The following is an 18,116-nucleotide window of genomic DNA, read 5'->3' on the forward strand; positions in this document are numbered from 1 at the left end:
TGGTCAACACAACTTTTTTTTCTTTTTTTTTTTATTTAGGCCAAGGTTTAGAAATGGGCCCCATAGTTGTCTTAGAGAGTCTAATGCTACGAATTAATCACAAACAAGTACTGGTAACCCTGTGTTTCCAGTTTAAAAGTTTTTCGTTTTCTGTCTTAGGATATAATAGAGGTTTTTTTTCCCATCAATGAAACACATTATTTTTATGTTAAACTATTTTGTCCAATATTTGGTATGTGTTTCTGAACAAAAAACATTTTTGTTTTAGTTCAAATTGTGGTAATCCAGGTTTTAATAAAATGTGTTTCCCTTGAATGTGAGTTATCCGCATACCAGGAAATGCGTTTTTTATTTTCAGCCTGAATGAAAATATCAACACAGCTTGGTTCTAACTATATCCCTGCAGTAACCCGTGTAGTGACCTGAATAGAAAGGGGCTGTATGAACCACTTTCGATGCCAGCCAAGACTCTGCTGCTCATGTAGGCTGTGTTGTTAGACAGTGTAATCTCGATGTGGATGGCTCCTTTCCTAGAGCGGCTCACAGATAAACACATTGAGATTAGCAGACCAATTGGATAATGATGTCAAAGGGAAATGCTGACCTTCTGCAAACAGAGATAAGGGGCACACTGCCCATAGTCTATGTTATTGTTAATAAACCAAATGTGCTTTACTGTTTAATTGTTACTGTTCTAAATATATTTCCAGATTACTAAGCCGCACGTGCACAGCTGTGTGATCTTTTATTATGTAATCGTGTAACATCTGCATGTTCTTTATACTTGCATGTGGTTATCATAATGTCTTTTCTACATAACAAGCCCTTCTGCCTCTATTTCAAAATGCCCAACATAATGTTATTGATATTCAATTTTAGTAATATACTAGATCATCCACTTCAATAACTGTGCACACTCTGTTCTACTCTCAACCATTTCAACCTCGGCATCCTTAGGGCATCCTCAGAATCATTGGTAAAGGAGGATGATTTTCCTCAAAAACAGTTGTCATAACACTGACTTGCTTCAGTTTACATCCCATTTTAGAAATAGAAAACCTGGTCATGGCAGATGTACAAGAAATATCCCATTTCTTACATAGCCAGTTTTTGTGGAGTCAGCTGTAGCATAGAAAGCCCATCTTTAATAGGATTCCCAAGGAGTCAAGTGTAATATAGAATGCCTGTCCCTGACACAAGGGAATCAGAAGGAGCCAAGTGTAATATGGAATGCCCATCTCTGACACAGAGAATTCCCAAAGAGCCAGTTGTATTATAGAAAGCCCATCTCCAAAATGGCCCATCAGCCAAGTGTAATATAAAAACTCTATCCTAACAGAGAGGATTCCCAAGCAGCCAAAGAAAGCCCATCCCTGATATACAGGATTCTCAAGACCCCACATGTAGTATAAAATGCCTATCTCTGACACAGAGGATTCCCATGGAACCAAGTGCAATGTAAAAAGCCTTGGATTTCCAAAGAGCCAAGTGCCTTAAAGAAAGCCTATCTTCGACACAGAGGATTTCCAAAGAGCCAAGTGTCTTAAAGAAAGCCTATCTTCGACACAGAGGTTTCCCAAAGAGCCACTTGTCTCATAGGAAGCTTATCTTTGACACAAAGGATTCCCAAAGAGCCAAGTGTCTTAAAGAAAGCCTATCTTCGACACAGAGGATTCCCAAAGAGCCAAGTGTCTCATAGGAAGCCTATCTTTGACACAGAGGATTCCCAAAGAGCCATGTGTCTCATAGGAAGCCTATCTTTGACACAGAGAATTCCCAAAGAGCCAAGTGTCTCATAGGAAGCCTATTTTTGCCACAGAGGATTCCCAAAGAGCCAAGTGTCTCAAAGGAAGCCTATCTTTGACACAGAGGATTCCCAAAGAGCCAAGTGTCTCATAGGAAGCCTATCTTTGACACAGAGGATTCCCAAGCAGACGTGTAATATAGAAAGCCCATTTTGACACAGAGGATTCCCAATAAGCCAAGTGCAATATAGAAAGCCTATTCCCGATGCAGAAGATTCCCAAGGAGCCATGTGTAATATTAAAAATCCATCCCTGACACAAGAGGAATCCCAAGGAGCCACATCTAATATAGAAAGCCCATCTTCACTACAGGGGATTCCCAAGGAGCCAGGTGTAGTATAGAAAGCCCATATTCAATACAGGGGATTTCAAAGGAGCCATGTGTAGTATAGAAAGCCTATGCTCGACACAGGGGATTCCTAAGGAGCCAGGTGTCATACAGAAAGCCTTTTCCTAACAGACAGGATTCCCATGGAGCCACATGTAATATAGAAAGCCTACATCGATACAGGGAAGCCAACTGTAATATAGAAAGACCATCCCTGACACAGGATTTCCAAAGAGGCCAGATAAAATGTAGAAAGACCATCTATGATGCAGGCCATTTGCAAGTAGCTTGGCGTAATAAAGAAAGCCCATCCCTAACACATATGATTCCCAGGAAGCCAGGTATAATATAGATGTGTTTTTCTCCAGGCTAATGTAATATGTATATCCAAGCTATTTGTGGCCAGCACAACATTCCCAGTTCTTATTACCGTGGTCAAAGCAAGTGGCAGTACATAAAAATAAATGGATATGAAAAGGAGACCAGGTCATTCAACACAGCAAAATTATTTGTACGGCGGCTCTGTTAAATGTGACTTTTGGACTTAATGATATCAACTTAAGTTTCACTAAAATAGCTCACAAATGCATAAATGCTTTGCCAACATGTTTTTTTCATATAATTAATTATCCCCTTAAGGGTTTACATACATGTATACTGTTTAAAGCCTTTGCCAACAGTGTAAAAAATGGGGGTCCCATTCTGCTGTGACATACAACATACTTGATCAAAAAAGTTAAACATTTCATATACTGTAATGTTCATAGAAAATCATTACACAGTTGGCAGAGATGAGATACCAGGTTGCATTTATGGAAGAAAACTGTGAATTTTTGTTGCTAGTAATAATAGGTGTGTAGGAAGCAGGGACTGCTTAACATAAAACACTGAAAATTTGTTTATGTACAATAACTGGCACATCATACGTTCATGAATCATGTTAAAACCATCATCCCCTACATGAACCATCAAGTATTTACTAAGTAAATACTCCCAGCATAAGGAGACTAGACATTGCTGATCCCTAGAGCTTCCAAACTCAGCCATATGGGATACACTGTATTTGTCATTGTCATGATTGATGAGAGCTGCGGAATATTTAGTTATAGTGAATCATTGCACACACTCCTTTGGGAAGAAGTTCATTTTCTGTGATTCTTCATGGTGCATGTGTGAATATTTTTTTCATGTTGCAGCAACGTAATCACATTATTCATCAAGTACAAAGTTAATTATTTATAAAGACACAGTACACATAAAATGATAATGCTGTATTGATGCAGTTGGCACTGTTTGAGTCTATGAAAAAGAGACCATTCGAATATTCAGGTAATAATTCTGCATTGTATAAGAACAAAACACATAAATCAATGCACACAGCATCCAAAGTACTAGGATTGTATGAAGGAAATATCAAGGAGCATCCAGGAAATCTAGGTATAGGTGCTCACTATGACATATATAATATGTAACATGCACATTCTATCACTGAATATAGAAATATGTTGAGTAGTGTGGCTTAGAGACACAAGGATAAAATGTTTGCATGCTTCCTAGTCTCACTCTAGCTGGAGGGATCCAATCTGTCCTGAGGACCATGGTGGATTTGCTGGTAACTTGAATGGCCAGTTTAAGCCTCAAGGTAAGTTTCCTGTGCTGTCCGATTTTATAAGACAAGATACACTTATAATGTTGTAGGCTACTGAAAGATGTGAAGCTGATTTGATTTGTCAGGGTCATGGGGACCTAGAGGGGTAATGGTATTAAAAGAACTCACTAAAAGAACTCACATTGTGATGTCAAAAGATGTTCTTAGAAATATTATTTCAATCCCACGCTCGCTAAAGCGAAAACACCTTTACTTTTGCTCATTGCTACTTGGTGCTTGGTTTCAGTTAGCCAGCCAGGAACCACAGTGCAATTAGGATCATACATGAAAGTAAATGCACAATAATCCACATTTTTTGTTACTTAAAAAAATAATTGACATAAACATGAAAAAAAGTTTTCTTGCTTTGATGGCTCTGCCAAACAATACATTAGCCTATTTTAATAAACTTGTATGAATTTAATATTTCATTTTCTGTTGCTGATTAGAAGATATATTTATCTGATAACTGCAGATTCTCAGGAATACCTAGGTAAATGTCCAAAGAACCTGTTGGTAACTTTGACAGTTATATCATTCTTACCAAGATTTTCTATCATTTTTCTGACCCAACATAAAGGGGTATATTTATTTTAAAAAAAAGAAAAGTTGGATGAATGTCACAAGCAAGAATGTCCAGCCATCATAAATTCTGACATTATCTTTCCAAGTACGTTGATTTCTTAGAAATGTTAGCGCCATCTATTGGCCATAATATGGTATTTTTCCTAAAATATCTCAATCAGGAAAATACTGTAATCTGATCACTAGATGGAGCTGATCATATTAGACACAAAGTCAGAGTTTGTGATGGCTGGGAGAATGCTTGTGACATCTATCCATCAATGATTTTTATAAATGGTCCCGAAACTGTATGTTCAGCCAAAACTGTTTTTTTTTTAAATTAAGGATAGAGGAGAAGGGTTAAAACCCGTCAGTTTTTTTGTTGCTGCCTGTGCCCTATTGGGGAGATTTCTCTTCGTGTCCTGGAGACACATCAGGAAATGAGAAGAAATGTCTACAAAATACAAGGTCCCCTCTTGGACAAACCTAAAATAGTGGATGGTGCTGCTCTACCACACTTTTCATATGACTAATACTGTGCCATTAAAGTAGAACAACCTATATACCTGTGCCAACATAAGCAAAATAAAATACATGTGTATACATGATCAATAAAATCCTTATTAAACACGTGTTGAGTTTCTGTGTTATCTCGTTAACTCCCCTAATGAAATCATGTGACCCAAGATATAATGCATAGGGCAGAGCCTGGGCGATGTGGACCAGAAATTACTTTTTTTAACCACTGGCGGTATTTCTATGCATGTTATGACATGCTATTGGGTTATGACATGCTATTGGGTTTTAAGCAGGGAGTGTTTTTTTTTTTACAATAAACTATTTTGTTTTAATTACTACATCATTGGAGGCTTTATATCTCTCAACATGGTTCTGATAGAGTGATACAGCATGGCTGCACCAGTGTTTGATATCTTTAAAAGGGACCCACACTGAAGTTCAATGGATTACAGCATAAGTGCAAAAGTGGGCACCTAACGTAACACGAGGTCCTGGTGAATACAACACAAGTGCCCAGATGAGTATCCAAGTGTACAGAAGAACCTGGTGAATGCATCACATGCGTTATATGACCTTGCATTCTATGAGGGTCGTATAAGTGAGGTGAGAGCACTGAGATGGTACATATGGATGTTACTTGTCACAGTATTGGAATTTCACTGGTTTCTGGTATTCTCAGTCAGTTATACAAAGAACTTATGTGCATGCACTGTATAAACATTAATGCTTGGCACAAATAATAATTACATGGTGTTAACGTGAGATAGCACAGAGACTGAACAAGTGTTTGATAAGGATTTTATTGATTATGTATACACTTATATTTTATTTATTTATTTTTCTTTATTTTACTTATGGTGGCAAAGGTATATAGATAGAAAAAATATAATGACACAGTATTAGTCATATGTAAATTGTGGTAGCACAACACCATTCACTATTTTAGGTTTCATTATATGTGGGAACACTAGGTGCTAACAGCACACGTTTGATTGATTTTTGAGGTAGCACTGGAGTTATTTTAAGTTTATCCCCTCTTCGACAGTTTTTACCAAAAAGATGTCCCTAATGGCAGATTTACCTTTGCATCTTGTTCTGGTCACAGTTCTAAAGCTTTGGATTTCCCACCACTTTCTGTGTTGGCGATGGCGGTCACCAGGACAAATAGGGGTAAATAAAGGTGACTTTACCTAACCAGGATAAAAACAGCAATACACATCCACTCTACCCAAAACTATCCAAAACTAAAAATGTTTGGCTACACGTATATTTTAAAAGATTAGCTCATGGCCCTTGAAACAGAGGTTCCATTGTCTTTCCTGGGCACCAGTCAGTCATATATGGACTTTCACCCAAGGCAAGCCAGAACAGGGGATCACAAATATTTTTTTTTAACTATTAAAGTAATTTTTAAGTTTAAAATGGATCTATGAGTGAATAAGGAATCTTAACTCTCAATCCAGTATGTCAGGATGCATATTCCTTTTGAAAATATTTTTCAGGTTATGAAAGTTGTGTAATCTTTACTGCAACTGTCTTTCTTTAACCTTCTCTGTGCTCTCCCACCACTCCATTCGCCTGCGGGAGTGCTAAACCATGTGATAGCTTGGTTTGTGTCAGAGCTTACACAGGTTACTGACCTTCTCCATTCCCTTGTGGTGCACTGCATCCTGGTAGGAAGAAGAGGTCAATTGTTCCCCATCTCCGGAAATACCGGATGTTTCTCAGCACTCCCAGAGACATAAAAGAGCAGTGAGGAATTGAGGCAAAAAATGTATGTATGAGTCCCTTCAATTCTTAAAGCAGTGTTGTTTATAACAGTCCTTATGGTTAAAGTATCCATGCCAAGTGTTTATAAAGCACTACAAACAGTAAATGTGAAAAAGGAACCAAGTATTACTACTCTGTCTCGAAGTGTGCATTACATTTGGTCCTTCAGCCTAAACTTTTTCTTGTATGTGGCTCTATGCCAAGACTATTGTGTATAGTTCCTAACTGAAGTTTTTTACTATCACATCCTAGAAAGATACCAGTAAATGTGACTCAGCTAGGAGGATAAAGCTTTAGATGCTTGAGTACACACCAGTAAAGCCATATCTTTGTTCTGTGTACATACCTGTATTCTACACTGTCCTTGCATTGCAAGATCATGATTATAGATATTTATGACTATTTATTTAATATAGTTGAAAATCCAGGAAGCAGATTCTATTCTATTATTGCACAAATCCTCTAAGAGTTAAAAAACCACATGATGGGAGCTGTCTCATGCACACACAGGTTTGTTCTTCCTAGCATCCTGAAGGCTTCTTCAAGCTGCGTGACAGAAGCAAGCCCCTTATGGTTGTCCCATAAGATGAATATCACATTTCTGGGAGTGGGATGGCACACTATGAGTCAGAGCAGCGGGATCAGCAGGAAGAATGGCCTGTGCTGTATTCCACAACAAGAATACTGACATGGCATGAACATGGTGCCTCCAAGATAGGGACATTATGGCTGATGTGGGCACTGCCCTTTCAAGTCCAGATATTAGTGGAGCGATTGAGGCACAGCTTCGCCAAAGTGGCGCAGTCAAATGGGAAACATGGGCATTAATTCACAGGTCAGCGGGACATCATACGGACAAACTCTGTAAAAAAAAAAAGAAATTATAAAAAAAGTAAATACATACAGTACATTATTGTTCTTTTTAGCCCCCAAATTTGTGGCTGTAAAGAAAGACAGATGGCAACTAGACACCATGGGGTTTATTTACTAAAGCTGGAGAGTCCAAAATCAGACTCCCTTCTGCATAGAAACCAATCAGCTTCCAGGTTTCATTGCCAAAGCTTCATTGAACAAGCTGAGGTTAGAAGCTGATTGGTTTCTATGCAGAAGGGAGTCTGATTTTGGACTCTCCAGCTTTAGTAAATAAACCCCAAGTTACCACAGCAATGTTAGAGATTGGAGGGATAAACATTATTTGTTGCACTGCTTTTGCTAATTTATACAGCCTCACACATTGAAGTGGAACAAATTAATCTTAATGTTGCACTACTACGCATGCTGACATTTATATTCCTCATGTTTGTACTTTCTTTTTTAAAAACAATAAAAAGATTTAAATATAAATTATTCAGCCTCATCATCTTAATGTTAATTAGATTTGTGTATATCCCCAAACCTGAATGAGATTCTTTCGGATGAGATCCTTTCATTTTTTTCCTTTTGGTAAACATACCACTGGTCATTATTCACCAAGACATTTAAAATTAGAATATTTTATTAGGAAATGTAGTCTAAGTCTAGAACAGTAGTTCTTACTAACCTTCAAAATCCACTTGTCCATCCCCATTTAAATCAACATCACGTATGATATCCTCAATGTCTCTGTGACCAACTTGTTGTCCCAGAAGCTTTTTCATTGCCTCCCGTAGTTCACTTGTACTGATTTCTCCATCTCCATTTGTATCAAACTAAAAAGATTTGCAAGATAATAACACATTTGATAATAATAACTGTAAAAAAGAAAGATAGGTTTACACAACAGGGCTTTTGAGGCTTCCCTCACCTCTTTGAAGGCATCTCGAAGTTCTTTTACTCCAATCATATCTGCTGTCTCTGCAAGAAGCTTAGGACCCATTAACTCCACAAAGTCATCAAAGTCAACATGACCTCCAACTATAAATATTGAGAAGGATAGGGGAAAAAAAGGGTAAATAGGTTACAGTTTTGTAATTTATCATTCTGTTTTTTCAGCCCCTAGCTTACATTTCTAATACTTGATTAATCTTTTGCATAATCCAAGTCATGATAAATATGTGGGGTCAGTTTGCTATGAGTGAATAATGAGACACCCCTATTGTAAATGTAGAAGTTTACAATGAGAGAGGGACATGACTCACGGTTCATATTGATTTGCTGAGACAGTTCTATTAACTCCATCTCGGTTGGCATGTATCCCATGGTCCTCATGCAATCCCCTAGGTCCTTACAGCTGATAAATCCATCCTTGTCTTTGTCAAACTCTTTGAAGGCTTCTCTGAGCTCTGTAGACAACAATATAATGATTAAATTATACAGAATTTTATTAAACCGAACAAAAGATGAGAACAAAATATATTACATGTGACACCAAATAGTCATTTAGAAATTGATAATGAAAATTGCCATTAATGTCATGCAAGGAATTAGTTGAAACATGTCATGTACTCATGATCTGGATAGATCTACAAACTTGGAATCATATGGCCCTGTGAACTGGATTGTACCATTTGTGTCCATAGTGCCCATTCCATCCATCATCCTGTATAATTTAGATCTCCAACATCAATCTGTGTCTGAAAATCTTAATTCATCATAATATATAAATTGATAATGAAAATTGCCATTAATGTCATGCAAGGAATTAGTTGAAACATGTTATGTACTCATGATCTGATGATCTGGATAGATCTAAAAACTTGGATTTATCTGGCCCTGTGAACTGGATTGTACCATTTGTGTCCATGGTGGCCGTTCCATCCATCATCCTGTATAATTTAGATCTCCAACACCAATCTGTGTCTGCAAATCTTAATTCATCATAATATATAAGTAGATATTTTCCTTTACAGTCTTCACATAAAACAATATAGTTTTATTTATAATACATGATTTTACATTTAGCAAGTACACATCCAGTTTTTCCACAGTGTGTTCCATACAATTCAAGCTGTTTACAAATTTGAGCTTCTCAGAACTCTGGCAACCATGCTTTTCTTTGTCATTCAATATAAATGAAAAATGAATATATCCAACTTGTGCTCCAAAGCACTGTGGGAATAGAAAGGAAGATGACTCACTGAAGATGGGTGATGTGTCCTCTTCACCTTTGAATAACTACAGCATTGCCAGGACCTGCCACAATTTTCTTTTCAATTAGATAAATGGATGTAGCACACATAAGGTAATATTGTGTCATTTTCAAGTTTAGCTAAAGGGTACTGTAAGTTCTTCCTGGACAATTATTAATATGGCTGCACAGCAATCGTGGGGCAATCAGTAAAAAAGTTATATGAAGCAATGTACAAAGACATATACAGTCATGGCCAATAATATTGGCACACATCAAAAACCCCCAGAAATGGTTTAAGTCAAAGCATTGGAGAGTACTGAACTGGCCAACAATGAGTCCAGATCTCAATTCCATAGAGCACCTGTGGAGAGATCTCAAACCAGTAGTTGGGAAAAGGAACCCTTCCAATCTGAGAGACCTGGAGCAGTTGGGGAAAGAGTGCTCCAAAATTCCAATAGAGAGGTGTAAGAAACTAATTGTTGGTTACAGGAAGCAATTAATTTCAGTTATTTTTTCCAAGGGGTGTGCTACCAAATATTGAGGGTGCCAATAATTTTGTCCAGTCCATTTTTTGGTCTGAAAGACAGAATAGCAACAAAAAATTCAAAAGAAATGCACGTCTAACAAATTATGCACTGATTTGCATGTTCATGAGGGAAAAAAGTATTTGATCCCCTTCACAAAACATGACTTTGTGATTGCCAACAAGGGATTTGCCACCAAGTACTGAGATCAGACGTTTCCTGTAGTTGGCCACCAGGTTTGCACACATCTCAGGAGGGATTTTGGCCCACTCCTCTTGGCTGATCCTCTCCAAGTCTTTAAGGTTTGGTGGCTGATGTTTGGCAACTCAAACTTTTAGCTCCCTCCACAGATTTTCAATCGGATTAATGTCTGGAGACTGGTTAGGCCACTCCTTTGTTGCTTTGGCAGTGTGTTTTGGGGCATGGTCATGCTGGAACACCCATCCACGACCCATTTCCAATGCCCTGGTTTGAGGGAAGAAGGTTCTCACCGAAGATTTGACAGTACATTGCCCCGTCCATCGTCCCTTTGATGCGGTGCAGTTGTCCTGTCCCATTAGCAGAAAAACACCCCCAAAGCAGAATGTTTCCACCACCATGTTTGACAGTTGGGATGATGTTCTTGGGGTCATAGGCAACATTCCTCCTCCAAACACAGTGAGTTGAGTTGATACCAAAGAGCTCGATTTTGGTCTCATTTGACCACAACACTTTCAACCAGTCCTCCTCTGCATCATTCAGATGTTCAGTGGCAAACTTCAGCCGGGCCTGGACATGTGCTTTCTTGAGCAGAAGGACCTTGCGGGCACTGCAAGATTTCAGTCCTTGTCGGCGTAGTGTGTTACCAATTGTTTTCTTGGTGACTGTGGTCCCAGCTGCCTGGAGATCATTGACAAGATCCTCATGTGTAGTTCTGGGATGATTCCTCACTGTTCTCATCATCATTGACACTCCACGAGGTGAGATCTTGCATGGTGCACCAGACCTAGGGAGACTGACAGTTGTTTTTTGTTTGTTCCATTTGCGAATGATTGCACCAGCTGTTGTCACCTTCTCACCAAGCTTCTTGGCGACAGTTTGGTAGCCCAGTCCAGCCTTGTGTAGGTCTACGATCTTGTCCCTGACATCCTTGGACAGCTCTTTGGTCTTTGCCATGGTGGAGAGTTTGGAATCTGATTGTTTGATTGCTCCTGTGGACAGGTGTCTTTCATACCGGTAAGAAAATGAGATTAGCGGCACTCCCTTTAAGAGACTGCTTCTAATCTCAGCTTGTTACCTGTGTGAAAGACACCTGGTAGCCAGAAATACTGATGAATGATAGGGGATCAAATACTTATTTCCCTCATGAAAATGCAAATCAGTGCATAATTTGTTAGACATGCATTTCTTTTGAATTTTTTGTTCCTATTCTGTCTCTCAGTGTTACATTACACCTACCATTCGATTTTTAGACTGACCATTCCTTTGTGAGTGGGCAAACATTCAAAATCAGCAGGGGATCAAATACTTATTTCCTTCACTGTGTATGTATATATACATACACACACACATATATATATATATACACACACACTGCATGTTGAAATGCGTTTTTAATACAAAATATATGAAAAATATTTTTAAAAATCTATTTAAAATATACTGTATGTCTTTAAAAATACAAATCCACATTTTTGGAATTTACAAATATATGTGAAAATATATGTTAAAAAGATTTTTTTTTATATGTTAAAAACAATCTGAAGAATATATTGAAAAAAAATATTTTAAAAAATATATTTCATATATTTTGTAATATATAAAAAATGCACTTCAACATGCAGTATATATATATATATATATATATATATATATATATATATATAAATACATTTTTTAATTTTTTTTTTTAAATATTTTGAAAATGGCCAAAATTGTAGCATTTCAAATATATGTCAATATATTTGGGAAGAATATCTTTCAAATATATTTGAAATATATTTTTCTTCCATGTGGGATGAGTCAGAGGAGTCAGATTAACAGATAATAGGAACGATCCAGATGTCCCCCCCCCCCCCCCCCTCCAGCTAAAACGAGACCTGCTAGGACCTTACAGAAATGAATAGATTTACCAATATGTTTGTATGTGATAATGATTGTTTATATAGTTTGCTTTTATTGCACCATGTATGGTCAGCCCAGCATTAGTTCACTAACAAGCTACCACTAGCAATAAACAGAGACAAAATGGGAAGCTGTGGTTACAGGTTAGCTCACCCTATGGAGGTCAGACAAACAAAGACAGGTTAGGTGTGTGTACCCATATGGAAGAAAAACATATTTGAAGTATATTTTAAAAATAATCTTCCCAAATATATTGCCATATATTTGAAATTCTACAATTTTGGCCATATTCAATATATTTCAAAATAAATAAAAAAATAAAATCATGTTGAAATGCGTTTTTAGTACAAATTTTTAGATTGAATATAATATAATACATTTTTAGATTGAATATAATATACAAATTCATTTATTAAAGTCCATTAAATGTGGACTGACTACTCCACCAGGTAGTCAACAAATGAGTAAAACATAGCCAACTATTCATATAATTGAGCTTGACGATTACATGTCCCGCTATTAGTGCCGACGCGTTTCTACATGTAGACTACATGTAGACTACATCAGAAGTCTACATCTGCTTCTTCAAAAATATTCTTTCCAAATTATATATATATATATATATATATATATATATATACATACACATACACACACACACACATATATATATATGTATACACACACATACACACACACACACACACACACACTGCATGTTGAAATATGTTTTTATTACAAAATATATGAAAAATATTTTTAAAAATACATTTCAAATATACTGTATGTCTTTAAAAATACAAATCTACATTTTTGGAATGCAGTTACAAATATATGTAAAAATATATGTTAAAATGAATTTTTTATATTTTAAAAAAAATCGGAAGAATATATTTAAAATATATATATTTTTAAAAATATATATTTTTAAATATATTCTTCAGATTTTTTTTAACATATAAAATAGTCATTTTAACATATATTTTTACATATATTTGTAAATGCATTCCAAAAATGTAGATTTATATTTTTAAAGACATACAGTATATTTGAAATGTATGGTTAAAAATATTTTTCAATCTTTAAAAGTACAAATCTACATTTATGGAATGCATTTACAAATATATGTAAAAATAGAATTTAAAATACATTTTTTATATGTTAAAAAAATCTGAAGAATTTATTTACAAAAAATATATTTTTAAAAATATATATTTTTACATATATTTGTAACTGCATTCCAAAAATGTAGATTTTTTTAAATATATTCTTCAAATTTTTTTAACATATAAAAAATTAATTTTAACATATGTTTGTAAATGCATTCCAAAAATTTAGATTTATATAGTTTTAAAAAACATACAATATATTTGAAATGTATCTTTAAAAATATTTTTCATATATTTTGTAATAAAAATGCATTTCAACATGCAGTGTTTGTGTGTGTGTATATATTTCTTGAAATATATTGAATATAGCCATATATATATATATATATATATATATTTATTCCAGGTACTTATATAGCGCTGTCAATTTTACGCAGCGCTTTACATATATATTGTACATTCACATCAGTCCCTAACCCTCAAGGGGTGTACAATCTAAGGTCCCTAACTTACATTCATACATACATATACTAGGGCCAATTTGGACAGGAATCAATTCACCTACCAGCATGTCTTTGGAGTGTGGGAGGAAAGTGGAGTATCCAGAGGAAACCCACGCAGGCACAGGGAGAACATGCAAACTCCAGGCAGGTGGTTTTGTGGTTGGGGTTCGAACCAACGACCCGAGTGCTGCCAGGCGGAAGTGCTAACCATTTAGCCACTGTGCTGCCCAAAATATTGAATATGCCCAAATATATTGAATATGGCCAAAATTGTAGCATTTCAAATATATGTCAATATATTTGGGAAGAATATGTTTTAAATATATTTAAAATATGTTTTTCTTCCATGTGGGTGTGTTGGGGTGGGGGGGGGTCTGTTTTTTACACAGTGATCAATGGTAGTCAATATCTCCTGCTAGGAAAATATGCCTAGGAAGTAATAATGAGGAAAGTATCCCTTTTAGTTTCAGGAATTCTTCAGCATTAGCTTAGGTTCAGACATACGTGTTCCCAAATCGCTCAATTTAGGGTAGCAATTTATCTTGAATGCCAATGCTTTTTCATGCGATTTATGGACAGTCACCCTCTCTCTCTCTTGCTATGCAAAAACGCCTTAGAATAGCATTTCCTCTAGAACAATGATCTGTTTCAGCAATGATTTGCATTATATTCTATGAGCTGTAATTTGGGAACGCATCCTCCAAAACTCACACAGGACCCTTTTGCAAACCGTTCTCAAAACACTGTGCGGCTTCATGGCATATATGTAAACAACCTCCATAGGACCACATTCCTTCCCTCCTGCCATGCAATCACTGCCCATCAAAACGCGTCACAAATTGTACATGTGCATATCAGGGTTTACTGCGGTGTACACATATTATCAAGGATTTCTGAAAAGATACATTATACCATTCATCCTCCTGAATTCATAGACCATGAAGAATATTATACCGTCTACTATATGACATTGTTTTGTCTTTGCACACAAGTGTTGTTTACCTTCTATTTCCTCTGGGCGCAGCTCTCTGTCCTATAACAGAACATATTGAAACACAGATTAGAGAAAGAAGAGAGCATTGCAGTTGGTGAATGAACAGGATTAAATGGCTGAACTACAATAATCTGTACAATAATCATGCACAAAAGTCTGTGGGGTACAAGGGAAAGGTCTGTGATTGCTGAGCATTGTATGTTTTCCTTGATTTTAATCAGATGTAGGTTGTACTTTGTACTAACTTGTCACTTCATTAAGTTTGCAATAAAAAAAAGAGTAATTATCTATGCATGCATAGCTTTTCCAACATAAAAGCATAGAAAAGCAATCACATTCAATATAAATATGACGTCAACAAATGCATTATTTAAAAATGTTCATATTATACATGGAATAATGTAAGCCCTACAGTAAATTGTAAGGACGCTAGGATTCACACTGAAGTTCACAAGCCACGTGAATGCACAAAGCCTCCGGCTGAGTTTATTAAGATCACTGAACTCCACGCTGAATGCTAAAATGCTGACTTTTTTTTTTTTCCAGGGGAACACGTTTTTCCTTATAAAATACCTAAACTCAGACATTGATCTGTTCCATTGCAGACATAAAAGGCTCCACACAGATGGCAGTTGGACTGAGGCTTGTTATACAGCTGATACCCACATACAGTGCCATAGCCAATTAAAGAGACCCAGCCACAATTGGTCTCATGGAAAATTCTGAACATTCCATCTTAAATGATCACAAAGGTACAGGCCTAAATGTGAAATATTTATTTCTCCCAACTGCCTGATCTCATTCCATTAACATATGCTGTCACATGAGTGCGCTTATCATCATTACATAACAATAGTTGATGAATGTAAACAATTATAAGGCTCTGCGCTTAAAGTGTTACTAAACACACAATGGTAAAATCAGTCTGTATATGCAGTAAAGCATGCTTGTTATACTCACTGTGGAACCTAAGGGGATAATCATCTGCATTGTGTAAAAATGCTGTTTGATCCTGACTTCTATGATCCTCCCCTTCTTCCAGTGTCCCCCCTCTTATCTACTGATAAAACATAAGTGTATAGACACTCTGCACATGCTCAGTTTGGTGTGTATTGCTAGAGAGCAGGGGCGGACTGACCATTTGGAAACTCAGGGACTGCCTGAGGGTCCGGGGTCAGTAGGGGGCCCCATGAGATGCCCTTGGTACCTTTTTCATAGGCTTTTTTTAGTTTGGGCAAGGACTCAGGGGCCCCATGATTCCCTATTACTTGGGGGCCCCATGAGTTGTCAGTCCGCTCCTGCTAGAGAGGTTTTTTTTCCTTGGGAGAGTGCATGTGATCAGCACAGGGCCAATCAGCACTGCCCAGACAGAGGTCAGGGGTTATGCAGGCTCCTTGAACAAAATGGAAACTCCTCCTACAAGATTAACCAGTGCTTGGCGGAACACTGATAGAAGCCACAAGACTGTTATATGCTGCAGATGAGAAAAGGTATTTAGCAGTTTATATTTACTAAAATAATTGTACTTCCTTGCTCTGTGTACTGTGGGAGACCAGATATAGTGAATGCAGGGTCCTAGGTTTAGTAACTCTTTAATACTGCTATGGTTAGGAGCTGGGAGAAAGTGCATGCTATCAGCATAAGTTCAGACTTTTGACAGGAAGCCAAGGTCACAGCACAGGAGGCCTCCCACCTCTGGCTTTAATTCCAAGACTCTACTTCCAACATACAAGGTAAATAACCGTGGTAAACATAAATCTTTCATAGAGGAGCCTGTAGACCTATAACAAATTAAAGAGGAACTAAAGTCTCATTTACAAAAACTGTGAGCAGACAGGCTCTTTACCAATGAAATGAGCCTACACCTCTGCCCACAGTATTATTTGGAATGTACAGTGTACATTCCGGCACAGATCCTATGTGCCAGAATGACTGATCTCCTGAACATGCCCAGGAGTGACGTCATCCCACGCATGCTAATGAAAACATCTGCAGCCCAGCACCTGGAACAAGGTAGAAAAAAACGCCAGAGGGACGTTGAAGTGGAGGTAATCATTGCGAACTCTAGTTCAGCTTTAGGTTCCTTTCACATGGGTGTTCCGTATCTCCGTTTTTAATCTGTCCATTTATGGATTAAAAATGGACCCCCATGTATTTCTATGGACTTGTGGATGTAAACGGAAGAACATCTTTTTACATCCATTAATGTTCGCATCCGTTAACATCCGTTTTTTTTTGAACAAAAGAAAACCCTATTTTTCTTCACTAAAAAACGGATGTCAACGGATGTAATCGGACCAAAAATGGATGTAATTGGATGAAAACGGACATAATTGGATGAAAAACGGATGTAAACGGATCTGGATGGATGAAAACCGGATGTAAACCAATGTAAAGAGATGAAAAAACTGATGTAAATGGATGAAAAAACAGATATAAACTCATCAGTTTTTTCTTTGAAAAAAACGTGACTGAACTGAAGAAGAAAAAACTGAACAACCGTGTGAAAGGACCCTTAAGACTGAATTCTTACATAAACCCAGTGGCTAAGTGGTTAGCACCTCTGCCTGGCAGCTAGTCTTTGTCACGACCATTGCTGTGGGTATTGCCAGAAGTGTGTGCTGCAGAATCACACCCTGCTCTGTAGTGCAGGGCATACAGTGAGGGGGGGTTGGGGTTGTGTCCTACAATGGGAAAAAAGTGAGTTGTTGGAAAGAAGAGGTCCTAAATGTGCCATGATAGGAAATCCACTTGCAATACAAGATTTCTTCTGCAAGGAATTCAACTTTAATATAGAAGGCATTTTAAATATATATGTAATCAACATCACACTTTTACACTTCGGGTAGATTTACTAAAACCGTGGCAGTCAGAATCTGGTGAAGCTCTGCATGGTAGCCAATCAGCTTCTTACTTCAGTTTGTTCAATTAAAGTCGTTCTAAAGGCTTATGGTTTTTTTACCTTCATGCATTCTATGCCTTCATGCATAGAATGCATGAAGGTAAAAAACCATCGGAGGGGACTCAAATAAGGATTGGGGGCCTGGGAGGCCGCTGCACACAGAAGGCTCCTGCTGCTGTCAATCACAGCTAGTGAGCCAATGAGAAGAGAGTGGGGGGGGTGCAGAGCCAAGCGGCAGCTTTATGTGTCTTATGGAGCAAGCATGCAGCGGTGCCCCCGGGACAAGCAGCTTTCTCTG

General features: G+C 37.3%; 1 protein-coding gene across 2 annotated transcripts in view; it reads right to left on the reverse strand.

The window, feature by feature from the left end:
• Positions 1–3,389: 3,389 nt before the first annotated feature.
• CABP1 (calcium binding protein 1) overlaps positions 3,390–18,116 on the reverse strand; it is a 58,305-nt gene continuing 43,578 nt past the window's right edge. For both annotated transcript variants that reach the window (XM_089653286.1, XM_089653287.1), the window contains 5 exons: positions 14,925–14,955; positions 8,752–8,895; positions 8,418–8,527; positions 8,175–8,322; positions 3,390–7,496 (listed from right to left, as the gene is read on the reverse strand). In XM_089653286.1, coding sequence (XP_089509412.1) covers positions 7,471–7,496; positions 8,175–8,322; positions 8,418–8,527; positions 8,752–8,895; positions 14,925–14,955 — 459 coding nt within the window. In that variant the 3' untranslated portion in view covers positions 3,390–7,470. The remainder of the gene's footprint in view (positions 7,497–8,174; positions 8,323–8,417; positions 8,528–8,751; positions 8,896–14,924; positions 14,956–18,116) is intronic.

Source organism: Staurois parvus, unplaced genomic scaffold (genome assembly GCF_062004578.1).
Source record: "Staurois parvus isolate SC_StPar_1 unplaced genomic scaffold, SC_StPar_1.0 ptg000704l, whole genome shotgun sequence".
Taxonomy (NCBI): Eukaryota; Metazoa; Chordata; class Amphibia; order Anura; family Ranidae; genus Staurois; species Staurois parvus.